This window comes from Amblyomma mixtum, chromosome 10 (assembly GCF_055824585.1).
Source record: "Amblyomma mixtum isolate Tamu chromosome 10, ASM5582458v1, whole genome shotgun sequence".
Classification (NCBI taxonomy): Eukaryota; Metazoa; Arthropoda; class Arachnida; order Ixodida; family Ixodidae; genus Amblyomma; species Amblyomma mixtum.
In genome coordinates this window covers 116,553,930-116,581,253 of record NC_143021.1, presented here as the reverse complement: position 1 = coordinate 116,581,253, position 27,324 = coordinate 116,553,930, and the positions used below count along the sequence as shown (strand labels likewise).

Here is a 27,324-nt window from a genome sequence, read left to right as displayed (position 1 = left end):
CACAGCATATTTTTTCCTTCTCTGAGGTCTTTGTTTGCGTCCCTTTTTGCGCCTCGCCGCCATGACGTCCTCTGGCGTTCAGCCAGTGCGAAGTGAACGCTCGTGCGTTGGCGTTCTGGTCGTTGTCTCGCGTTGTTGTTAACCTTTGATGCGGGTGATGCTGTCCAGTCATCATCCACCCCCCTCTCAGCTGCAGGCACAGTGCAAGGTTAGCGCGTTTGATGGAGGCGAAGCGCAAAAAATTCAGGGGCCCACTTTGGCTCTAAAGTGCTGCAAGGCGAAAACCTTTCCTGGCGCACTCTATGTCATTGACTGCGAGACTGTTTATGCTGTACTAGTGCTTTTTTAACTGCACATTACAACTACACACTTTGACTGCTTCTTTAGCACGACTCTCTCTCTCTGCTTCGACGAGTTAGGTTGTATACTCTGTTCGCAGTAATGAGGTATGCGGTCACCCACGGACGCCTTACGCCCCCTGTCGGAGCGGACAACTATTTTATTAGTTGTCGTGTGCTCCAGAAGGGGGCGTCAGGAATCCGTGGGTGACCTCATACTGCGAATGCGCGCAATTTCGACCCAGTGAAAAGCGTGACACATCTGCCTACAACCTTCTGTCGACAACGATGAGGCATTAAAGGATTTCTCCTTGAAAGGGGCCCATGTATGCTGTGCGATGTCAGCGCAAAATATTCCGGAGCCCTCCACTACGGCGCCTCTTCCTCTCTTCCCCTCCCTAACCTACCCCTTCCCTTAGGGCGCGGTGGAGGCAACACCCCCTAGTTGAAGTGTCCCCGGGTACTCTGGTTGTAGTGGTAGTAGTAGTAGTAGTAGTAGTAGTAGTGGCAGTGGTAGTAGTAGTAGTAGATTTATTTAAAAGTTATAATAAAAGGATGAAAAAGATTCTTGCTGGCACCGGTATCTGCCATCGCTACGAGAAGCATCTGAGCTGGGGCAGCGGAAGTAATGGGATAGACTGGAGAAATTAAATGAAAGAGGTGAGGTGACAGAAAAGAAAGGGGGGGGGGAGAGGCACAATGTACAAGTAACTAATTTACTCATATGCAGGCCGGGTGCGTGTGATGTCCGTAATAAAGAAGGCTGGATGAGAGCGCTCTCAAAAATCGGTTTTCGAGAAAGAGGCGCGTCCACGCAACGTGTGTCATTTTAAAGGCGAAAGCATTTTTTGTCTTGTGAGTGGCGTTCGTGTGCAGGGCCTGTCGGCAGAGAATGAGCATTCGGAAAAAGAAATTCGCCGGCATTTAGAATTCAAACCCAGGCTCTCTGTGTGCCAGGCGGGCACACCACACAACGCATATGCCACGGTTGAATCGTGTTAACGCGTTGGTGTATACGGCGGTAAAGTGTGTTCCGCATGCGTACTGATGTCGGACAACGATGTCTTGCAAAATAAGTTACTGACGTCATCCAACGCAGATGCTTTCGCATTTCTGCCAAGCAGCAGACGACTGCAGTGCTCTCCTATTTTTCTCGCACTGCACGTCGCCCGACAAGCCCCCTACGGAAGCGCTACTGCAAGTAGCTGGCGTCATTCGGCCGATCCTCTTCACTTTGCTCGGCTGCAGCCCCGTGATAGCGCCGTCGCCGCCGAGTGCTCTTACGTCCGAAGGGAGTGGGCGTCCTTTCTGCTACACGCATCGCCGCGCATTGATGCGCCTGCGTTCGATACTCGGGGTGCGCCCGTCACGGTTGGGGTCCCCGCGCGCATGAAGGCGGGGACACATGTCAGGCGGGCGCTCCGAATCCGGTCCGGCTAGCCGCGTCCGGCGGCTCCGCTCCGGCCAGCCGGCGATCGCCGGACGCGTCAAACCGCGTAGATATGTCCGGTGCACCGCGTCCGGCGAATGTCCGGCACGCCGCTCCGGCGGGCAGTGGCAGCCAATGCGAGCGCGCAGAGCGCCAACGTCACCATGACGTCGAGTTCGCGACGTCACAGGTGAGCACGACAGAGGTACAGCGGTGAGCGGTGTGTCGGCTGCTGAATTGTAGGGTTAGTTTGACAGCGCTGTCTTCACCGAACACCATGTCTTCGTTCAAACAGTCCCGGATTTGGGAGAACGAACAAGGGGTGCCGAGTGTAGCACCTTTTTTGAGCGCTGGCCAGTCCCGAAGAGCCCTCGGCTGCGCTGCGGCGTCGATACGAAACCACTAGGCCTAGTGACGACTAGGGCAGTCGGGGACTAGCGCGCAGTTCGTCGCCCGGCGTTGCCGTAGGCGATGTCTTAGCCGAAAGCTCCACTCTAGCGCAGGCATGCTGTCGTTGCTCGGATCTAGGAAGCATCCTTTCTAGTAGCATGGCTGTTCTGTATTTTCTTGTGCGAACGTGAAGTAAGCCGAGCCTGCCGGCCGGCCAGCCTGGATCCCGTCTGCCGGCGTCACAAAAACGAGCTAATGAGTGTTCTTGACGTAAATAATAAACCCTGGGATAGGGAAATGAGAAAATTATATCATGTTTCTGGTTCATTGGCCAATACCGAGTTGCTGGTAAAAGTAACAACTGTGGTACGAGCGAATTAGTTGCGAGAACCGCCTCGCAGCTGCCGCCGCTAGCTGGCCCGACGCTGGGGTCCGGCTCGACTGGCGCCCGCGCTAGCCGCTGCTGAAGGCGCCACGGAAACTGGCCACACTATTATTTTATTGTGAGATTATGCTGTTGACAACAAAGCGGAGTGAAGAATAGGCCTTCAATTATAGCGCAGGCGACTTCCGAAGCGCCGGCCCCTGCCGCTTCGATGCGATGCAGGCTATAGGCCTAGCGACGACCACGGCAGACAGGCAGCAGCACAGCTCGTCGCCCGGAGCGCCCGCGAGCGGTGCCGTTGCCGAAAGCTCGCAACATAAGCAGGCATGCTTTGTCGCCGCTCGAGTACAGCTAGCAGTCTTTCTGATAACAAGGCGATGCCATCTTTTCTTGCAATATTTGTACACCAAGCCAAGCGGCGCTCAGGCACTGCTGCGCGGCGGCGAAGTGCGACGCCGGTTGTGGGCGGAGCTTGGGTTGAGCGGCGCTGCGCTGCTCACCGCTCCCTGTGTGTCCCTGCTTGCTGTGGTGCGGCAGTTCGGAAGCGGCGACCGGAGCGGCGCGCCGGACGCGTTGCCGGACATGTGGATCCCTCCTCACCGCATGTCGCCCAAAGTTGGCGCCTCTCCCGCGCCGCGAGTGGGAGCGGGTCGCGGGTTCGATTCCACTCACTCTACGGCGGAGGACTGTGGCGCGTGCCTACACATGCGGAGCTTTTATCGTTCGCTTTTGCGAGTGCATCTCGGAGAGTTCTGAGGCTTGTAGACGGCAGCTGTGGATCACCGCGAATGTAATCCTTCGCCAGTGTCTAGAGGCAGGTGGGGGAGAGGGAAACCACTCCAGCGTATGTTGGTGCTCACCGCAGTCCCTATAGGAGAATCGTCGTCTCGCTGCGCCCACCCTTACAGAAAGAGTTTTAGGCAGTCTATAGAGTGTCTGTAGACTTCTTTCTATGAAGTCTAGACTTCTGTCTATAGTCTATAGACTGTAGACAAATCCTAGAGTACAGTATATAGGCAATACAAATGCAATAGACAGCCTGTCGACAATCTCTAGATTTATGGCCATGCACTTTTAGTAGACTTTTGTCTGTAGACAGTCTGTAGACTATGAACAGACAAAAAGCAATATCTATAGGAAGTCAACAGAGTCAGTAAGAAGTCTATAGACTGTCTATGGACCATTTTTATAAGGGCACCGCGCCGCCACTTAGCGGACCAGCAGCAGAAGCTTCAGATCGCTGTGGGCTTTCGTGTTTACTGCACACAGAAACGGCCCCGCCGCGGTGTCTGAGTGATTACGGCGCTTGGCTACTGACCCGGAAACACCCGGGTTCGATTCCGGCCGTGGCTGCCGAATTTCGATGGAGGCGAAATTCTAGAGGCCCGTGTACTGTGCGATGTCAGTGCACGTTAAAGAACCCCTGGTGGTCGAAATTATCCGGAGCCCTTCGCTACGGCGTCCCTCATAGCTTGAGTCTCTTTGGGACATTAAACCCCAATAAACCAATATATATATATATATATATATATATATATATATATATATATATATATATATATATATATTGCTACTTTAGGCCTCCTTGGTGTTTAGCCCCCCCCCCCCCCCCCTGTTACGCTTGCCTTCTCTTGGAATGCTTCAAGAATATTCAGGCATCCAAAGGGAAATACACCACCGTGTACGTGGTTCATAGCTGTGCTTGGAATACATATAATTTGCATATACCTTCCTCAGTGCTTAAAGTCTCGGGCGTTCTCAGCACCCCCCTCCCCCCCTCCCATCGTCAGCGCCAATATTAACGAGGGATCTAGAAACCCGCGTGCTGGACGTCATGAATCCGAAGCAAGCAACCATTTTTTGTTCTTGTCAGTAGTGGTCGGAAAATTTCTTCTCTATTGTTTCTAAAATTTCGCTGGGATTTTAGTAAGAATCACTATACTATAGGATACAGCTTAAAGAAACAGCAGTTGCTAACTCTGGGCCGCGGTCCGCGGCGTTTTGTATTACTCTGCTGGCCAATCGCGTAAATGAAATAAGCTGTTTAATGTTTGACTATATCAAACAAACCACGTATGCTGTGCGGGCACCCGCCAGCATGTGTACTCTCGCATCACTACAGAGCAGCACCGTGCTGCAGAGTGCGGTTGATGAATCGTATTCTTCCACCGTCCTGCAGTGTAGTCGAAAGAGGAACCGTTTGTTTTCGCCAATTTTACTCCTCCTCCTCCTTACGAGAGGTCAGTCAACCGTGCGGTGGCGAAAGCAGCGAAACTCCGACGACGTGGCTGTCGCGTTCCACCGAGGGAGGTATTTCCCTGAGATCATCCTCTGTGTACTGGAGTGGTTGATGCATCGATCTAGTTTGCGAACCGTTTCACGGCCCGTTTATGTCTAGAGGGAAAGCTGGCAGCGCTGCACTTCAGCCACCATGGACGCTCAAAGCATCATGGGGCGGTGAGCTACTTGGTGCGGGAGAGTCGTATTTTTTGGGAACACGGAGTGTCGCTACTAAGGTGTTCCATTCTGAAAACACTGTTCGTGCGTGCGCAGACGACTTTGGCGCGAACGCAGTGTGCAAAAACCATAGTAGCGAAACCCGAACAGCACACGACGCCAGTAAAAGGTTTCGCTTTTTGGAAATGCAATTAAAAAACTTTCGAAAATGTTTTTGCCACATTTTTTTTAAATTTCTTTTTAAAAGTGTTAAGCACAAAATAGTTTTTGTATGTTCAACACTTGGCCAATAGGAGAGCTAGCCATCTCTTATTTTGGGCAAACTTTGCATTTGCATGCTTTTCTGCTCATTTGTTGCAACCATTAGACATGATATTGAATGTTAGGACATTTTTGGTTATCAAACAGCGTTTATTTTTGCATTATTTTATGGCAAAAAGTTGTAGTTCTGCAGTCGGTAGCTCACCGCCCCATGATGCTTTGACGCCCATGGTGGCTGACGTGGTCTCGAGGGATCTCCACGCAAACTCCCATAGAAAGGTCGCCAGCTTTCCCTTTAGGTAATAGTAAGAAACTCTATGCGTTCCACCGAGGGAGTTAATTCCCCGTGAGATCATCCTCGACGTACTGGAGTGGTTGATGCATCGATCTGGTTTACGAACCGTTTCACGGCCTGTTCAGGTGCCGAAGCGTATTATCATTCCATTAGCGGTTTTATTGACTCGGGCCGCCGTCTCCTCCGATCGAGGTCGCGCCCCTGTTTCGTCTGAAAAGCTGTCGGCCGATAGAGTTGATATATCGGCGACGGCGGTGTGGCCCACATGCGGCCGCTATCGGCTCCGGGCGCGTGTCGGCGCCGCCGTCGGCCGCCGCTCCCTGCAGCGTGCTCATTAGAAGCGCATTCCGCCGGGCCCCGCGAATGTTGGTGTTCGCATTTGCCGCGTGTTGTTGCGCCACCGCATGCCTGCAGCGAAGGCTGGTTACACCTGACGGGCCCTCAGTCGCTGTTTATTAAGGCGAAAGCCCTTAATGCCTCATACTGTCGTTAACAGCCGTGTCGGCAGCCCTGTCGGTAGATGTGTCCGCGTTTCGGCTACGTGCCTTATATGGGCCTTATATGCCAATCATTGCTTAATCTATGGCATTTTAATGATATTGGAACGCGATTTAAGGTATTCTATGATAATTGCATGATAATTAACCTTTCTAGTCAGAACACATAAATAACACCGTGTAGGAAATTGGTCGAGTTGGGGAATCGAACCAGGGTCTCCAGAGGGCGAGGTGAGCACGCTAACCACTCCACCATGCCTGCTCGATGGTTTGGAATGAACAAAGGCGCGTCTACATCTAGTGAATACAGTGTCTTCGTTCACTCCCATCTTCCTCCCTTCCCGTGAGGGCGAGGTTCAGGTGTCCACTGAGATATGGGAGACAGATACATTTCCTTTCCTCAAAAATCAATTTACCGACAAGCAAGGCATACAGCCGAATGGGCGATGGCGTTCTGCGGACTCCCTGGCAGCGTTGTAAGACGCTGTCACGTTTCACTCTTAGAGGCGAAGCTTAACGTCTTAACCACACATCAGTAACACAAGCAGTAACACCGCGCTTATGGCTTCTGCCTCACCACACTTTAGGTTAACAAAGTGCCTTCTTGAATTTTTTATTTCTGTTGCTCAAAACAGAGAAAACGAAGAATGCACGTTCAGTAACCACGGCTGCAGAGATAACAGGGCTTTGTAAACGATGGTCCAACTGCGCATGATGTAACTCGTCAAAATTTATCGAAGTTAAATTTCGGCCCCTCTCCATGGATTTCTGAGCTGTCGGTACTCGTATTTCGTTTTCGCTTTCCCCATTTCATATTTTTCTTTCAAATTTTAATTTCGGGCTAAGCAGGTCCATCTTTTTGCAACTCTAGAGGCATGCAGATATTTAAGTTTGTATTGGAACTGAACAGGGCACTGCTCCATTTCCTTAGCATGTCCTGGATGATCTTCGAGTGTTCAAACATACAGTGTCTGTTCATCTATTTTGAGGAGCTGTAAGAAGCCTTTGGGCTCATGTCGTACAGAGCGCCAATAGCCCGGCTGTCTCGGGGGGCACTTTGGCTCTCTAAAGTGCTGCAAGGCGAAAGAAAGCCTTTCCTGGCGCACTGTTTGGCATTGACTGCGAGACTGTTTGCGCTGTACTAGTGCTTTACTTGACTACACATTACAACTACACACTTTGACTGCTTCTTTAGCACGACTCTCTCTCTGCTTCGATGAGTTCGGTTGTATCCATGGCTCTGTTCGCAGTAATGAGGTATGTAATGTGGTCCCGCACGGATGCCTTACGCCCCCTGTCGGAGAGGACGACAACTATTTTTTATTATTTGTCGTCTGCTCCAAAAGGGGGCATCAGGCATCCGTGGGTGACCTGACTACTTCGAATCTGTGCTTCCAGACGTCATAACCATTTCGACCAACCGAAAAGCGTGACACCTCTACTGACAACCTTCTGTCGTCACGATGAAGCATTAAAGGCTTTCGCCTTAATATATAATGTGTAGGTATACCCTTTGATGCTTCGGGGGTGCTTAGCGACAATAGGGATGCTTTGTGCCAGTAGTTTTCAGTAGTACAGACACGGCCGTGCCTGCAGTTATGGCTCTACTCTGCTGTTATCTTAATAAATGATTTCATTAGTGCAAATAATTCAAGCCTGCCTGATGGCTAAAGGAAAAAGGCATCTTGGGAATGACATCTACAGTGGCAGTACCCTTTCAGCAAAGCAAGCAAGACACTATCTTTACGTATCTGGAGAGGGGGCGTAGTGTCTTTGAACAATGGGAACGCCTCTTTGCGGTTGTCTCTGCCTGTGCGTATTGACACTCTCAAGAATGCGGCTTATCCTGCTATCTAAAGAATGGCCCCACATACGCTATAGCTGATAGCATTACTGTTGCAGAGACCGGTGTTTTCTTTTTTCATCCATATCTGCACCATCAGTGCCTGGCTTAGGAAAGGTACGGTACTGTTGGTTTCTCGTGTACTGTTGTGCCTTTGTGTTTATGCTGATTTAGTGCTAATATACGGCATATTTTGCGACCAGTCACGTGTTTGCGTCAGTGCCTTTTGTCTGTGACAGATTTGTTCAACTGGATAGTTTGTTCGTGGACTGAATACTTAGCTCGTAGCAGTAGATCCTTGCAGGGTAGTTTGCTTTCGGCACAGTTTGCCTCATGGCTGCTCTGATGAGACAGGATGGAGCTCCTGTTTACAGGGCCACTCCGAGAAACACCGCACAGCTTGGTTGTTCTTGTGTTGTAGTAAAGAAGCTTACCTTTGCGTATTGCTGCCTTGTTTTAAGGTTGTATTGGGCACTTTGATACTGAGTGGAGGAAGACAGCTTCATTGCCTTGCCGGTCTTAACCCTTCGAGATGGTGTGTGCACAATTTTGCGTATGACAAACTTGCTCTTTCACTTTAAGAGTGTGCTGCCCCTACTATACTCCATTTCATACATAGCAGGCAGTGCCGCTGCGGTGGCTCAGCGGTTATGGTGCTCGGCTGCTGACCCGAAAGACGCGGGTTCGATCCCGGCCGCGGCGGCTGGAATTTCTTTGGAGGAAAAATTCTACAGGCCCGTGTACTGTGCGATGTCAGTGCACGTTAAAGAACCCCAGGTGGTCGAAATTTTCGGAGCCCTCCACTACGGCGTCTCTCATAGCCTCAGTCGCTTTGGGACGTTAAACCCCATAAACTAAACCAAACCATAGCAGGCAGTGCTGCGGAGGTTGCTGAAGTAGTGCGTCCGCAAAGCTATGTTACTCCGCCACATATCATTTGTTCTTCTCGAAACTCTGGTCATTGTTTGGACGAACACAAAGAGCGATGTAAAATCGATGTACTAGCATTGGAAATCAAGGTCGAAGCTATGAGGCGCTCAGTGTTCGGGCTCTCTGGTCATAATTTTCACGGAGTGCGAACTACTTTTTGGGTGCTGATTTAGTGGAAGCATTTCACCTTGCCAACCGCGTACATACCGCCTCGTGTACCTTTTGCTTCTCGAAATCTCGACGAGTTGCAGTATGAAAATGTGGCAAGAGGTAAAACGAAGTCCAGGAGGTGCCAGTCACGGCACTTATAATTTGACACTACGAAATATGCCTGTTTGCTTTGGTTGTATGGCGAACTACTTTTTGCATGCGGACTTAGCCTGCACGAACAGGTGTGCTAGCTTTGGCAGTGTTGCCTGCTATGCATGAAACAGAGTATAGGCATTTCCTTTTTTCAGGTGGTTTCAGTATTCTTCATATCACAAATGGTTTAGTTTTTTTATTGTAACTAATGATTGCAGTAAATAACATTTTTTAAAACAGTGACCTTGGTAGCATGTCCTCTGCGATTTCCATGCACATTGTTTGGAGCCAGTACTATTACATCATATTTTTTTCTGGATTGCTAGTGTTAGGTGTGTCTCTGAAAGCTAAGGCGATCCCACAATCCCCCAGGGGATATGACAAATCCTGGTGTTCCGATAATAAATTTCTAACTATTGTGACACTTTGTATGAAATTTTGAACATGCCTGTAAAGAAAGCGATGACTGATGTTTTGCATTGGAAAACTAATGAATGGACAGTCTTGAGGCCTGGGCATACTATTTTGTCAAATTGAGTGACAGCATTATTGAATCTCTTCGGAGGCCTGGGGCTCTTCGTAGGCACAGACACTTGTTCTTTCTTTCACCATTACTTAACGCTTAACCTTCTTTTATGAGCATAAAGCGATGGCATTAGAGGTCCTTCCCCCACAAGTATTCCTAGAGTTACTGTATAGTACCTAGAGCTGCACATTTGTTTTCTCTGCTCCGCTCACGCCTTTTTTGGCTGATTGCGATCGTATGGTTGGAAAGCATTCATGCATTGTGGAGAAGCCAGCTCCTTCGCATCATTTAGAAGTAGACCGTTATTGACAGTCCTTTCGTGCATCTGCTGTTCTCATGCTTTGTGGCATTTCATTTTGTCCAAGTGCACATGTTCAGTGAAGATGATGTTTTCTTTTTATTAACGCGAAATTTTATTACAAGTGTTCGTCGACTTTTGAGAGAAAATGTTTGTGATTTGTGGCGTTCACAACAAATGGTACCACCCATCCACATGGCGAGTCTTTTGTTCATAACTTATTGAGATATGCATTGTTGCAGCCGACGCATTTCTAGTAGGCTCTATCATGTGAACGCATCAGTAATCTGCTTGGAATAAGTTAAGTTCGATGACCAGAATCAAGTGGATTGAGTCTGCAGTCGCTCTAACCACTACACCAAGTCTGCCTCCTGTATGCAAAAGCTTCCCCTCATAGTTTCGATGCGTGGGAAGCAATATGGCGGACCTATGCACAATTAACTCTAGGTACTTATACAGTAACTCCTTCTTCTCTGTCGCCTAGGTGTAGCCTGTGTGCCTATATATAAATGCAGAATTGTTCATTCTCTACTCACACATAAGGCCTGTTTACATGAACTTGATAGAGTTCAGTCAAGTTTGCTTGTCGGGTAAAAAACGAGTTGTCGGGTTCATGTAAACGCTGTTGGGTTGAGTAAAATAAGTGGCAGAGGGAGTAAAGTTCACTCGCCTGCAGGGGGTAGGTTAACTCGCTTGACCCGCCTTTCTAAAAGCACGAGTTGAAGGGTCGGGTTAGCGGGAGGGGGAGGATAACCGTGAACCTGTTTTTCGCCTGCGCCATCGCGCCTCCGAGACAGTGGTGCCGTGCCGCCATCTTGATGGCTGCCACTGCCCTCTCCCGCTTGCGCTGTTTGACGCTTGGTGTCGCTGGAGTTGAAGCGGTCTCGACTCACTATGATCGAGTTCACGTAAACACAGTTGTCGAGTTGGGCTGACCTTGCTCAATTCGATCCCCTGACTCGACCCGCTGCTGTCGGGTTCATGTAAACGTCGCTATTCATGCATCGCGGGCAGTCCTCATACCACTGCTGGTGCAGCGGTGCAGTGTTAAAGCAATGAGCTGTTGCCCTGGCAGGTGGGGGTATTTCTTCAAACACAGCCATTGGTGGGGCTTGCTGCTCTCCCTGAGCAACCTCTCGCGTCCAGTAACTACCACCTGCCACAGTGGGCTGGCTGTGATGATGTCACAGGGTCCTAAGTGGCAGGGGTTGCCATCAACATGCTGGAGTGGCCATTGTATGTTGCCATTGTGTTTCACACCACTGTCTTTCCCCCCCCCTTATGTAATGTCCCAGACGGGATCTTTAAGGGTTCAATAAATGATGATGATGATGATGACCCCTAACGCTGTTGCATTAAAACGTGTGGGATGCACATGAGGAATGTCAAATTTGGTGTTACTGCAGAACCCTGAGATGAAATTTCAAGCTCACTCCTGGCTGCTTGCATTATTGTAGTGTAAGCTACATTGGCCAGTCTCGCCGTTTTGCATGTTCCCTCCGTCGACCATACTGCACATGTGTGAGGAGCAAGTGACGTCAGTGCACACAGCTGGTGCGCCTCGCCGCGCACGCTCGCCGCTGCCGCCGGCGCAGAGCCATGTGACATCACTGCTCACGCTACGTATATCCCGGAATAGCAGAGCTAAGCCACTGCCAACTTTTTGAGTGGCCTACCTGCAAAGTTGTAGAAACTGTCCCCACATAGTGTGTAGTGTCTAGCTGACCCCCCCCCCCCCCCCCTGTCTTTCCCCAGGTGGCAGTGGAGCAGCAGCAGCAGCCAGGCCGGAGGAGGAGGAGGAGGCGACCCCTGCACCATCCCATGTGTTCTTCCTGGCGGGGGAGCTGGTGTGCGGGTGACGGCATGTGTGGACGCCCCCCTCGGGCTGCCCCTCTCCACGGCAACGGCCGATAAGCCATGAGTGCGTTCTCTCTCTGCTCTTTGGCTCTCTCTAAAGGGCTGCAAGGCCTTTCCTGGCACACTGTTTGGCATTCACTGCAAGACTGTTCGTGCTTTACTAGTGCTTTACTTGACTGCACACTCTGACTGCTTCGTTTGCACAACTCTCTCTCCCTGCTTCGATAAGTTCGGTTGCATCCATGGCTCTGTTCGCAGTAATGAGGTATGTAATGTGGTCACCCACGGACGCCTTACGCCCCCTGTCGGAGCGAACGACAACTATTTTTTATCAGTTGTCGTCTGCTCCAAAAGGGGGCGTCAGGCATCCATGGGTGACCACATTACTGCGAATCCGCGCACTCAGACAGCATAACCATTTCGACCAACCGAAAAGCGTGACACCTCTGCTGACAACCTTCTGTCGACAACAATGAGGTATCAAAGGCTTTTGCCTTAAACAGGGGACAGCACAAACAGGGGACTTTTAACTATGCTTAGCAGTGTTGGCAATGGACAGGAGTTTTAGCAATGTTTAACCAACTAGCCCGCAATAGCACCCTCATGCCCCTGTCTCATTTTTTAAAGGGGTACAGAAACAAAATTTTGAACACAAACAAATAACATGTACGGTTTCATGATCGTAAGGAGACTCCTCCTGGCAAGTCTGACGCAGGTGTTGAGTGGAACATGGTTTTGTGTAATTTTTAATGTTGGCCAAAAAGCCACTTGGCATTTTCACTGGCATTGAGTAACGTCACGGTGTACAGGATGTGGGTTGGAATCCCAGCCATGGTGGTCGCGTTTCAGTGCAAGCAAAATACACTGTGTGCTGTGCACTAGTCTATCTATTTATTTATTTCGTGTACCCTCAGGGCCAGAGGCATTATAGAGGGGAGTGGTTACAAAAATTTCAGAAAAAAAATGTACAGTGCAGCAAACTAATTAGTAATACAAAAAATGATTGCTCCTAGTTATACATTATTAGCTGTTGGGTTCTTGGTGTGCTGGTTAATGGTATATAATACACAAAATACAGCGCAGCAATACAGTGAAAAACAAACAAACAAAACGCTCGTACAAAAAACAACAAGCATATAGAATTTAAAAAAAAAAAAAGATGATGCTCCTACTTATACAAAGTTTTCTAATGCTGTTTTGAAGCGTTGGTTGTCAGTAATGGTAGCGGTAGATGCAGGAAGGTGATTCCACTCAGCAGCTGTGCGCGGAAGAAATGACTGAAACATGGCATTGGTTTTGCAAAATGGAATTCCGACTTTGTTATTGTGATCTAGCCTTGATGAAATGTATTGGGGAGGGGAGATCAGTTCGTGGCGAAGTGAAGGATGATAAAATATCTTGTGAAAATGTGAGAGTCTAAGGGCTTTACGGCGAGATGCTAAAAGATGGCAGGCTGAGATTTAATTTCATTGCAGAGATGCTGGCAGTTCGGTTATAATTACATACAATAATTACATACAGTCGTGTGATATTCTGAAGTTCCTGAAGCGGAGGTACATATTAACACTGGACATCACTGCTTTTTTTAAAACTAGTGCAGTGATTATAACGAGGTTGAATAGACCTGTCTGTTAAAGCTAATTGAGAGGGAACGTGACTTTCAAATTCCCAAAATTGGACCAAAAATTGATTTTTTTTAAATTGTGTGTCTGCTTGTATGCCCCGTTTCTTATGCTGCTCCAAAGTTTCATTCCTGAAATCGACAGGGGAATACTGTAAAAAAAAATTTTAAATTCTTTTCTCAACTGTGGCGGCTCTGCATTGTGGGGAAACGCTAAAAAATTCAGTGCTTTTTTTTCTTTGTTAGTTTTCTTGCAAGGTACTTGTCAATGTGTGAAGCAGATTTCTTCACAACTGTGTTATCTATCATGACCCTGTTTGTTTAGTTACACTCCTAGAACTGTTTGCAGGTCAAAACATTGTTTTTCAAATTCATGAAATATATATTTTATGTGTGAGATTTTACGCCAGTGTTCACTGCATTTCGAAAGGTCCAAAACCAAAATTATGCCTTGTGAAAAAACAATGTAAAGAATGTCTTGACCTGTACACACCGTTACGAATGCACTGAATGTTGAATAAGCCTTCTGTCACATTTTCATTTCCATGCAGCCTTTTCACAATATTTAGAGGAGAAGTATATATCTGGAAACAGTTGTGTGAAGACGTAACAGTGAATCAATAGATCACCGCCTGCTAATTGCAAAAATGCTACCCTCACTGAAATTTTAATGGAGATTTTGTAAACTAGAAGACAACAGAAAATTTAAATAGAGCTGTGCCACCATTGTCTGTTTTTGCAAACTGTGGGTCATCGACCTGTTTTTCAGGCATGGATCCCTGAGCCAGCCTACTCTGCCATTCACTTCCAGACTGCCATCATAGATTCCTTGCTGTTCTTAATGTTGCAGATCTGAACCGAGGAGCAGGAAAAATTTTAAATTCAATTTCCTCAGCGAGGAGTGTGTTTTTAGCTGCTGAAAAAAATTGCCATCGCAGCCCGAAGGAAGTCATAGAATCGATTTTTACTCTGGAAAAAAACTGTAAGGAGTCAGTGCTTGTTTAAAGGGACCATGAAATGATTTTGATGCACGCCGCTTTATCACTTTGTTTGTAATGCAAGACGTGCCTAGATTTATCTCGATTGATCGCATCCAGGTGGAGCATACTCCACGTTGTTCCAGAGTGTTCTAGTGACTTTCCAAGCTTTATCTCAAAAGTTCGTTACTAGCTTTAAAAAGAGCACGGCCGAGAGCGGCGGGCATTCTGATCGACAACCGCCGAGCACGTTTGTCGCTACTCTGTTGCCGAGTGATTCAGTTATTTGCAGGCGCAAGTCAGCCCAAATAAAGAGTTTCGTTTCGAAGACATTCTCGCTGTTCTCCTGTTCGCCAGACCGCAGTCACCACTGTGTGACAATATTATAGTGCAACATGTCTGTAGGTGCGGTCTTTGTCAGTATTTAAGTGAAAATTAAAAGCTCTGCTCGAACGCTATAATTTACAAATTATTCCTTAAAACTGCTGCTCACAGTAGCTCTGAACCAATTAGGGCTACACCTCAACGTGCATTCTTAGCCATCCCAAACCCCGATGATGTCAGTGGGCAGTTAGGACAAGCTTTCTTACTGGGCGTGCCATGTGCAGCTGTCCCGATTTGTTTTCTTTATTTTTTTCTGGCACGTTCGCTTATATGAGTTGAGAGGGGGCAAGGAGGCGCATCATTCTTAATCATAAACACCTTCCTTTGGGTGCGAAAATTCTGAGTGTCACGATCAAACAAGCACAATTTTCATTTCTATGAATCTGAAGCGCCACCTATGGAAGCACTTCAAAACATCTTCAGAAAACACCTTCAGATACCCGCAGTAGATGGCAGCACAATACTGTTGCATTGCTTTGAACTGGCGTCGGCTGCTAATGCGGTTTTGTCAGAGTAAAAAGCGGGACCTATCTGTCCCGTCATCCCTCAAAGGGTTTAAAAATCATTTGCGGTGTGTTGTGACAAACGATTGAATATTGGTTGCGCGTGTATTTTTCCCAACTTCATAAATATTTCATGGTCCCTTTAAAACTGTCAGTGCGTAGACACCTTTGTTTTTTGCGCCTTGCAAGGGGCAGAGTCCAGAAATTGAAATCGCCTTCAGAGTGTAGTGTGTCCTGTCATGTATGGAGCATTTTTGGGTTAGATACCTTGTTTTCTAACTAACCACCCCCCCCCCCCCCCCCCCCCCCCGAAAAAAAAAAAAAGGTGTGGGTGGAAATTTCCACTCTGCAGAGTAAAGCACATTTGTGAAGGCCATGAAGGTTTTAGCCAGAACAGCAGCTTGGGTTTGTTGGTTATTCATCTTCAGTAGAGTGCAAAAACAGAGACGGGACACACATAACGAGAACACACGAGTGCTCGTTGTGTGTTCTCGTTACGTGTGTCCCGTCTGCGTTTTTGCTCTGTTACTTGAAGATGAAGGGTTTGTTGTCACAGTGGCTGCAGTGTGTGTGCGTTGATGGGCCTGCTGCAGGTAGTGGCAACCTGACGGAAGCGGAGCTTCTGGAGCGGGCTGCGGAGGAGCGGGCGGCCATTGTTGCGCGCTACGACCGCGGCCGGGACAAAGACAATGTGGCCCAGATTGACCCCTGGGAGGACCCCAAGTTCGAGCTGTACCACGTCACCGACAAGTACGGCTTCATCCAGTGAGTGTGTTCTTATTTGTTTATTTTCTTTTGTACGGAACACCCTGCAGCACCGGACCACTAGGGCAGGGGAGTGGTACAAATACAATATGCTTAGAGGCGGAAGTAGAGGCGAAAATGCGTAGAGGTCTAAAGTGCGTAGAGGCAAAAGCATTTTCCGCACCACTTTGACTGCCTCTGTGGCACTGGTGACGTCATCCACACTGGATGACGTCACACACGATTAAGTACTAATCACTGAGTAATGACAAATTACTAATTATGGCCAATTACTGATTAATTACTAAACACTAATTAACTGCTAATTAATTATGCTTAAGCTTCGCCTTTAGGAGTGGAATGTGACAGCGTGTTGGCTGCCTGGGAGTTTTTTGAAGAAAGGATGCAGTAATTCTCTGTCATCTCGCTGAACTGCACCGTACAAGAAGAGAGGGAGTGGGAGTGAAAGAAGAAAGAGAAAGAGGGGCCAGAGCAAACACGCAATCTCACAGATCTGTATTCTTGCTTAACCCCTTCACCGTTTTTTTTATATCAACGAATTTCATAACAAAACTGCTTATTTTTTTTATTCCTGATTTCGATTATTATTGCAGTAAAAAGCATGCATTCGATCTTTGAAAAATATTTGGAGCAAACACAAAGTCAAATTAGCATATTGAAGTTTATTATTCCTCACAATACAGAAAACCAACTTGCGGTTGGTAATGAGCGATAAAAATTAAAGAATGACCATCATCAGGCTAGCTTACACTGAACGTCTTACCAGGAACTGCCAGACAAGGAAACTGAGGGGGTCGCGTTGGAATGCTACTGGCGTTGATCTTCATCTACTGATGCGCGCCCGCAAAGTTCGCTTCTGAGCTCTCCTCTTCTTCATCGGAAAAACTGCTCAGCATAACGTCATCACTGTCGTCCTCGCTCCCTGAAACAACGTACACTTCGGTGTCTAAGTCAAAATCGTCTGAAGAAGATGACGAAGAAAAGCGTTTTTTCCGCGAAGACGGGCCAGGAATACACGCGTCGCCTCCGCCGGGTGCCATTTTTAAAACCCAGGTTGCCATACGAAAAAAACGTTTATGCGGTAGAAGAAAACGAAATAAACAGGTCAGTGCTGCCATCTGTCGACCAAAATGCCATCTAAGCCACGCACGAGCGCTGATCGTCCGAAACGCTGAAGGGAAGAACCTATTCAGCGAGGACGAGCTACAGTCGTCCAATACAGTTTGGGGACATCTTGGCAGGGACGAGCGCAGCTCGTCCAAAACGGTTAAGGGGTTAACAGGACCACCAGATACATATATTTAGAGCAATACAAGCAGATTTTATTTGAGGAAAGGCAACTGCACAGTAACTAAAATTGGTAAATTGGTTTTTGGGGATTCTCGCATATCCCGGCAGAACCGCGCCGTAAGGAGAGGGAGGAATGTGGGAGTGAAAGAAGGAAAGAGGTGCCGTTGTGGAGGTCTCCGGAATAATTTCGACCACCTGGGTGGGGATCATTAACGTGCACTGACATCGCACAGCACACCGACGCCTCTTGCGTTTCGCCTCCATCGAAACGCGGCCGCCGCGGTCGGGTTCGAACCCGGGTACTCCGGCTCGGTAGACGAGCGCCTTACCTCTGGGCCACCGCGGCGGGTATGCAGTAACTGTCTCGCATATCTTGGTGGGCACCCATCGAAAGCGTGACGCCTCTGCTGCCAGGCTTCTGCTGACAGCCTTCTGTTGACAGCCTTCTGTTGACAATGATGAGGCATTAAAAGCTTTCGCCTTTAGGTTGCCTGTTATCCTGTCTACGATTAGTGTTGAAGGTTCTTGCGATTTTACACTCAAAACTCTGGTTTGGAACCTATTCCATTGCACATGTATGGTTTGCATGAGTCATCACCCTCTGGAATGTTCCAGTACCTTCCATTGTAGAGGACTGCACTAATCCAACCCACTAATCCACCTCAATCCATTTTCTGGGGTAGGCCTACTTCTAAAACCCCATGATTGGTCCACTGATGGTCACGTTGTGTTGTCATGACCCTCTCGAACAATCTGGGAATTTCGTGATAGACAAGCCGAAAACTTTTTGTGAGATGACAGCCTAAACGCTGTTGCATTAAAGGGAGGATGAAGACCACTGGGACAAATGAGTGATGCAAAAGGTAGGAACAACAGTGCTTTCACACTGCAGGGATTAGCTGCCGCGGTGGCTCAGTGGTTATGGTGCTCGGCTGCTGACCCGAAAGACGCAGGTTCGATCCCGGCCGTGGCGGTTGAATTTCGATGCAGGCGAAATTGTAGAGGCCCGTGTACAATGTCAGTGCACGTTAAAGAACCCCAGGTGGTCGAAATTTCCGGAGCCCTTCACTATGGCGTCCCTCATAGCTCATTCGCTTTGAGACGTTAAACCCCAATAAACCAACCAATAAACCAAACAGTGCAGTGATTAAAGGGGGATCAGGATCCGTGGGTGACCTTGTTACTTCGAAGCTGCGCACGCTGACGTCATAACCATTTGGACCAACTGAAACACATGACACCTCTGCTAACAACCTTCTGTCGGCAACCTTCTGTCGGCAACCTTCTGTCGGCAACCTTCTGTCGGCAACCTTCTGTCGGCAACCTTCTGTCGGCAACCTTCTGTCGGCAACCTTCTGTCGGCTACGATGAGGCATTAAAGGCTTTTGCCTTAAAATTTGTTTGCAGTTGTCAGCAACTAAGAGCTGTGGTGAGCTCTTTAGAGGGTGTCTGCTGGTTGTGTACCGATCACGCGAGCGCCGTTCTGATGGGCACGGAAGTCTTAGTTCCATTTCTTAATGCTATATCTAGCCACACAAAACACTCAAATTGCAGGGGCTGATTCTCAATGCCTGCAGTAGCCGTAACCACATGGTCTTCTTTTCCTTGTAATTCTCCTTGTAGTCGTTCGCACTTGGCTCTCGTAACGGACTCTGGATCCGTATTGTACTGCGATAACCGGCTGATGAGGGCAGTAAAAGCGTGCGAATTGCTAACCATTTTCTGCGGCATTTTAATTTCGATGGCATTAGAATTGTCACATTAAAACCCCGTCCATGTCAAAGACGAAAGTCTCTGATTGGTTGAGAGAGGTCACATGACCTCGTGACGTCATCACAATCTGTCACGAGGTTGTTAGCAACTTAGTTTTGGGACAGCAACCTAGATAGAGAATTAAAATCAGTATTCATAGAAAAAATACGATACGTGCAAATGTACGCACCGTCACGGCATAGCGGATGCCTGCTAAATGCAGCTATCAGCCCGAGTATGGGGGCTGATGGAGTGAGTGACAGGCACAGAGAAACTAATGCAAGCAAACACACGCAGAAGTTGCAACAGAAGCCACGACAGATATGGGATCTAACGCCATCGCATTCCACTCTCAAGGTGACTTAAAGGTGCACTGAAGAGGAATCTGAACTCGTCTTTTTGCTGCGGGAACTCAATCTACACGTTCCGAGCATTCTTAGAAACCTCAATTTATTGCCCTGTGTGGCCGATTTCCCTAATTAAATCGAATTAACGCCCGGCTCCCGCCTTTTTTTAAATTCTCCCTCGTACAGTGGGCGGAGTCGACCAACGCGGGGAGTGCCTTTCAGCCAGTCCCGTGGCGGCTTGCCGCTCTGCCATCGGCGGAGTAATACGTAGTAATCCGTCGGAGCAAATAGTTAGTGTGTATTTTTATTTCTGCGGGCTTATTTTGCGGTTATATTATCTGCAAATGAAACTATTTATTCGCGGAAACCTAGAAAACAAAATGAAGCGAAAGCAAAGCCTCCACAGAGCTGGCTGAAAGACACTCCACGCGTTGGTCAACTCCGCCCACCGTACGAGGGAGAATTAAAAAAAAAGGCGGGAGCCGGGCGTTAATTCGATATAATTAGGGAAATCGGCCACACAGGGCAATAAGTCGCAGTTTCTAAGAATGCTAGGAACGTGTAGATCGAGTTCCCGCGACAAAAAGACGAGTTCAGATTCCTCTTCAGTGCACCTTTAAGGGGGGATGAGGGTCTTAAAAGCTTTATTTGTTAACATATCTTTCTGAAACTTAGCACCTGGGTATATCATTGAATGCTGATTTCGAACATGCATTTAGATTTCAAACATCTCAATTGGAAGGAAATATGTGGCAAAATAAAACATCCTAATTAGGTCATTTCTTACGGGCCTTTATAGTAATTTATCAGTTAAAGAAAGATTTCTTAAGAATAAGCAGACATTTGCAAAGGTCCACAGCACATCCTAAAGCTAACAAAATCTCTGTAATATCATTTTGTTGATTATAAATCAATAACCAAGTTGGAAAGAAAAAATGATGTGGCAGTAATTAGCCCACAGTTGACCTAACTGCTAATATATCATGTTTAAAGGAAAAAAGGAAGCTTTAGGATGTGTGGTGGACCTTTGCGAATGGTTGCATATTCATAAAAAATCTTTCTTTAACTGATAAATTACTGTAAAGGCCCGTAAGAAATGGCCTAATATGGGTGTTGTTTTGCCTTTATTTCCTTCCAGGTGAGATATTTGAAATCTAAATGCATATTTGAAATCAGCATTCTATGATACACCTGTGTGCCAAGTTTCAACAAGTTATGTCGACAAATAAAAAACAAGTTTTATAAGACCCTCACTCGCCTTAAAGGGGCCCAGAAGCACAATCTTAGTTAACTGTTTTGCCTGTTGATTGCATACAGTGAGTTATAATGGTGCTATTAGCGTCGGTAATACCGCGTATATTCCTTTTTTTAATATTTTAATGTCCTCCCAAAAAGAACTTCATGGCTCTGATGGTGTCGCCACACAGTGGCGGGTTTTTAGCAGCGGATATGACATCACCTGGCGCGAGCTTGATGATCGGACAAACAGTAAATATACTGCAAATTGTGTGAATAAATAGACACATTTTGTCACCTGTCTGTGTTTTATGTTAGATCAACAAAAAAAACTTGCTTGTCTTAGATAAGAGCCCTGCAAAGCAAGTAAAATAAAAATACACCACCAGGGGCGCTCTGGCATGGAAACGACACTGCCAGTCTCAGCAAGGACGAGTTAGAGCAGGCAACCATGGAGTGCAAACTTCCGCGATGTGCTCTGGCAGGTTGTTTTGATTGGTTCCGCCAGGTGCCGTCATTGGGAGAGCGAAATAGGAGTGGTTAGCCCCGCCAAAATCGAGTTGAGGGCAGCGTTTTGTTTGCTTGTATTTTGAAATTTCTCCACTGAATAACTCCCGTTCCTGTGCATCGATTCCTGTAATTCTTTTTAAGTCAGCATCTGTGTGACATAAAGAACCCACCTGAAGTATAGCCGGTATCCCCCCAAGCAGTGTTTCGCAGCCCCTTTAAGCATCCCCTAGTTTGTTTTTGTGTGTGTTGGTGAGATGACTTGTTTGAAGAAGATGGGGTTACTGGTTTATATAACTTCATCCGCGGTGCTCTCGTGGTGCTGATCTTTCTTTTTCTTGCGCTCTGTTTGCAGCAACGAGCGGTTGCCAGAGAAATACACGGTCCACGAGGCGAAGGTAAGCTGGATTCTCCTCCCCTCCGATTGGGCACTGACTCTGTCTTGCCCGTTTCTTTTTCGCATTCCTGCTCATAAGCACTCTTAGTGTCTATACCAAGTTTTTTCACCCATCAGGCCTATTATGGCAGTAACGAACGACACTGAAGTTACTAAGGCCATAGCGTGCGAAGGTGAACTATACAGATACAATCCAAGTTCCATATTCTAACCAAAGCGCATGACAGCATTACATGTGAAAGCTACGGCAGTGAAGCTAGGTCATAAACTCTGGTTGGAACCGGTTCCATTGCCCTTATATGGTATGCATGAGTCATCACCTTCTAACCTGTTCTGCTACATTCCATTGGATCATCATGTGGGATTATACTGATTAAACCTGCTAATCCTCATTAATCCACTCATAATGCACCCTAATCCATTTTCGGTTGTGGCCCTTCTTCCAAAGTTTCCCGGTCCTTCAGAATTTGTTGGGGATGGGTCAACTTCCAAATGTTGGGCTACACCTGCCACGGTGGGCAGGTTTTGATGATGTCACAGTCATGTGAACTCTCTCAACCACTCAGGATGACCACATGACAATCACAAGGTCACATGAAATCTTTCGACCAATCAGGGAGTTTTGTTAAGGAGACACCGGAAAGTGCATGACAACAACCTAATTGCTGTCGCATTAAAATGTCCTGGGTCTCTTCGGCGTGCCTTTAGCCACATCTTTTCAAATGAGGCTCTCTGCAAAGCATAAATAGGATGCACTGTGAGTAGTCAGCAGTGTGTGATTTCAGGCTTGCATGCTCAGTTGGATTTGAGACTGAATTGGATTTGATGGCACGATGGTCACAAGTTTAAATGTTCCACGCTGCTGTGGAAACTGCTGACCAAACAAACCGACAGGCTTCAACTAACCTGAAGGAGTCCTTGTATTGAGTTGTTTCACTAGTACACGTCCAAAGCATGGCACTACAGCCACAGTTGGGAAATTTGTTTCAACGAAGCAGTGATGCCTGCCGTCCGAGTACTGGAAAAGACGGAATATAGGTCGAACCCCAACTAACCAATCCTAAAAATGAAAAGTTTTTTTCAACGGCAAAAGTACCGAAAGACACCCTTACCTTGAAACAAATGCGACTCAACCGGCTGCACTATGGTGACAGTATTTAGTTTCATTCAGATGCTGCTCGTATGTACACCCGGCCAATTTTTTAACTCTATCGCACGACCATCAACCCGTGTGCTTGTCAGCGCCTTATTAACGACGCTGAGCGGTGAAACAAGCTAGATGCGCACAAGTGTACACATGCGCTTACTCTCGCTTCTTTCACCGCTCCGTGATAAGGTGCTGACAAACACGTGAGGCAATGGTCGCGTAATACTGTTAAAGAATGGGCCGGGTGTACAGTACAGAGAAGGGCACGAGGTGCGCAAGCGTTGCTCCGAGTCATCAGAGCCGTCCCAACTTGAGTCGGATGACACTTGCTTCTCGCTGCCCACATCCCTTAGAGCATCATCCTCTGTGGCGTCTAGCGCATTGCATGTGCTGCATCTTCGTAAAAGACTTGCGCACCATCTCTGCGAGGCGGGATTTCCACGCCGACAACACCCAGCCACAAACCAAAATAACTTGGCGACAACGGAAACGCAAATTGGCGGTGCCACAACGACCCCACTCCGTGCTGCTGCTGATGGCGATGGTGATGGAGGCTGTTGACTTCAGTCGCCCATTGTTGCAAGACTTCCGTAGTTTTTGCGTCAGTGACCGGTATACCGGGTGTTTTTTTTTAGAAGGTCCAAAATTTTGAAGAAAGGTAAATTCCTTTAGATTTATTTTAACCCTGGGGCTATACTGAGGGCTGCGGCGGACACCAGGTGAGAGGCAAACTACTTTAATTAGTTCGCTGATTAACTGAATATGCTAATTAACTTTTATAATTTTTATTTTAGGGGATATGTTGTATTAGCAGAATTGGAGATCGTCTTCCAAACAGTACAGAAAAGAAAAAAAATTTTCATGAAAAAATGTTTTGCGCGCGTAACAGAGCGCGAAAAAGTCACCCTGCTAGGCAGCTTCACACTGTAACACAGCGTCTGTGAGCGCCTGTGACGTAGCTCGCTCCGCCCTGCACTTTGTGTCAATGCGTTTTTGTTCCAGCGCGGCATTCCGTGAGACCGCGGGGCGAAGCGAGATAAGCAGCGATAACGCAGGCCGCCTGTCCGGGACGCGTGACGCAAAGCGCAGGGCAGAGTTAACTACGTCAGAGGCGCTCCCGCCGCTGCGTTACGGTGTGAAGATGCCTACCAGGGTGAATTTTTCGCGCCTCGGTACGTGCGTGAAAGATTTTTAATTAAAATTGTTTTTTCTCGGTTGGACTGTTTAGAGGACGATCTCCAATTCTCGAATGCAACATATCCCCTAAAACAAAAATTAGACAAGTTAATTAACATGTTTAGTTAATCAGCGAACTAATTAAAGCAGTTTTCCTCTTGCCTGGCGCCTGCTGTAGCCTCCAGTATAGCTCCAGTGCTAAAATAAATCTAAAAATTTAAAAATTTTGGACCTTCTAAAAAGAAACACCCGGTATAAGATGGGGGTCGACTTTTTGCCATGGTTTTTTTTTTGAAAAAAGTTCGGCCTATGTACCGGTTTTTACGGTATAGTGATTGGAAGCCTGGCTGTTGTTGTGTAGCACCTGGTTTTTTATGCGAAGCATATTGCTAGAGCTACCACTCACGCCGTCGCCGTGGGACCCCCACGTGACACCGTGACGTCACACCACGTGACGCTGTGACGTCACACCACGTGACATCGGATGAGAGAGCCGGCCTCCACCTCGCGCAGTCGCCGTGGGACCCCTAGCCGTCACACCCGCGCATTGCCGCGCATTTCGAACGCGCGTTCACACTCGGTGTAGGTGAAACGCTCGCTCCACCGGGCAGTCAGACGCGGCTTCCGTGGCAATCCAGGCGCTCACCCAACGCGCGTCTCGGGGTTAGTCGGCGTTCCGCTGTAGCCATGCCGTTGTCTTCCCCCACGACGAAGTGGTTGTATTAAAATGACCAAGTATTCAACCAAGGAAAGCCATGTATTACCAAGCCTAGCCACTAATATGCTTCGCATCTGACTAGGCTTAGCCAAGCTGAGCCTCAGCAATTTTTTTTTCTCCCCCCTCACCCAGGTGCGTGACCAGGAGAATGTGCGCCTCAACAAGTGGCGCAAGATGCTGGAGAGCTGGGACAAGTACTACCCCAACGAGAAGGCAAGGCCCCTCTTCTTTCTGTTCCCTTTCCAACACGTTCATGCTGACAGTAGAAACATCCGCACACTAAACCAGTGAATGCGAGGTGGCAGTGGGCTCGGACACAAGTGGCTTGCGCACTTTACTTGGTGACCCCAGGTGCAGTTAACCCTTTATAAATTCAGATCATCGTGTGGCCAGAATTTATGCACGAGCAGGCAATTTAAAGGGTCAGTCTACTCACCGAGATGAGTGTATAAATAATGGCATATTCTGGTAGTTGGCACCCTATAACATCAATAACGAGGGAACTGCTCCCTGTTTTGGCAGGAATTTATATTTTATTTTGGCGTTAAAAGTCGCGTAAAAATGCATGGTGGCGACCCCAAACGTTCATTTTGTTCAAGAAAGTGGTAGTCTTTTTTTGTAGAAGCATAAGTGAATATACTACGTACCATTTGTATGCCCCAATGTCAGAGAAACGCACGTTTTGTTCTAGTAAACTGTAGAAGGCGCACCGCTCGCTTTTTCTGTAAATCACATGAATATTTATAGTTACACGTACGCAAAACGCAGGCACATTCCGACTTTTAGTTCAGCGTATGCTAGCAGAGACGCAAAAATAAACTCAGCCTATAGTGGCGCCATCTGGTTGTCAAGACGGGAACCATTGCTGTAAACAAACCGACTCTGCACTTAAGCCTAGGAGCGGCAGAATCGTCACTCTAATTATTAAAATAAAGCAATTTATCTCTTATATGTTTTCTTATAGGCGAGATGAGACAAAGCGAAAGACAGGCGCCCCATTTATGGCCAGTGAACGCACTGAAAAAGGCAGCAACAACCAGAATTCAGTCCTAAGCGAGAGGTCCGGCTTCGACTGGCGCCGCCATGTTTGTCGCCGCGCGGCGGAAATCCAGATGGTTGCCAGATGAGACTACCATCTCATACAGATGTGTTCCCACATTAATAAATTCTATTTTAAAATGTTCTACCGCACTCCTTGGCACCACAGCTGGCTAAACGGTAATTTGAGTAAAGAGCTATCGGTTGCCGCAAAGAAAATATGGTCGATGAAATTCAGTAGACTGACCCTTTAATGGCAGGAAAATTTTGTACATCTGGCTGGCTTAGTATGTCAATATCTCAACATCTAGGACAGACAGAGATGTCGTACTATTTGCTAAGGGAAGCTGAAGGCACAGTGTGTGTGCAATAATTTGAAGCAGGTCTGTTCAATCGCACTTCAAAAATTTATAATTTCGCAAGGTTTATGAATTTTCATTAAATTTACACCTTGAATATCGTTATTCCAAGTGCTGTGAAATTACTAATGAGGGTAACATAGAAAAGTGGTTTTGATTGTTGCACTCTCTACTCGCCATACTATGTAGCCATGGATTAAGAATGATTTTTTTATTGAGCAGTTTTCTTTTTCCACAGAGGTACTAATGAATGACTAATTAAATGTAATTATCTCGGGGACCGACTAATTTATGAGAAAGGTAATTTCATTGTTGAAATGAGTATAGATAATAAACTGAGCCAGGTGGTACAGTTTCATTAGGATTGGACTAACAATAAGGAAAACAGGTCTAAGACCAGTGTTTCCCCTTAAAGGTGCACTGAAGAGGAATCTGAGCTCGTCTTTTTGCCGCGGGAACTCGATCTACACGTTCTCAGCATTCTTAGAAACTTCGATTTATTGCCCTGTGTGGCTGATTTTCCTAATTAAATCGAATTAACGTCCGGCTCCCACCTTTTTTTTTTTAAATTCTGCCTCGTACGGTGGGCGGAGTCGACCAACGCATGGAGCGCCTTGCACCCAGTCCCGTGGAGGCTTTGCTTTTGCTTTATTTTGTTTTTTAGGTTTCCGTGAATAAATAGTTTCATTCGCAAATAATATAGCTGCAAAATAAGCCCGCAGAAGTAAAAATACGCACGGACTATTTGCTTCTACGGACTACTACGTATTACTCCGCCGATGGCTGAGCGGCAAGCCGCCGCGGGACTGGCTGAAAGGCACTCCACGCGTTGGTCGACTCCGCCCACCGTACAAGGCAGAATTAAAAAAAAAAAAGGCAGGAGCCGGGCATTAATTCGATTTAATTCGGAAAATCTGCTACACAGGGCAATAAATCGGAAGTTTCTAAGAAAGCTCGGAACGTGTAGATGGAGTTCCCGCGGCAAAAAGACGAGTTCAGATTCCTCTTCAGTGCACCTTTAACTAGTGGGGTTTCTGTTGGCAGCCGAGGCAGGGCTGGTCGTTTGAGGTCTTTGTGCATGCGTGAACACATTGAGTGTGGTGCTTGGGTGCAAACAGCTTCCGGCCTCTGCTCTTTCTTTTCTGCATTTGTGGGGCCTGATTGTGTCACTCTTTTCTGCACTGAAATTGTGGAGTGCGAAACAGTGCTGGATGAAAGAGATGGAACAGACTGGGCCTGATGTCAGGGGAGAGCTTCAGTAATGGGATTCCCACCGATAATCTCAGTGTATGTGCAGA

General features: G+C 47.4%; 1 protein-coding gene across 3 annotated transcripts in view; it reads left to right on the top strand.

Moving 5' to 3' along the window:
• LOC149326745 (USP6 N-terminal-like protein) overlaps positions 1-27,324 on the top strand; it is a 102,154-nt gene that overhangs the window by 42,282 nt on the left and 32,548 nt on the right. For all 3 annotated transcript variants that reach the window (XM_089562858.1, XM_089562857.1, XM_089562859.1), the window contains exons 2-5: positions 11,708-11,873; positions 15,888-16,059; positions 21,547-21,589; positions 24,762-24,842. In XM_089562858.1, coding sequence (XP_089418984.1) covers positions 11,870-11,873; positions 15,888-16,059; positions 21,547-21,589; positions 24,762-24,842 — 300 coding nt within the window. In that variant the 5' untranslated portion in view covers positions 11,708-11,869. The remainder of the gene's footprint in view (positions 1-11,707; positions 11,874-15,887; positions 16,060-21,546; positions 21,590-24,761; positions 24,843-27,324) is intronic.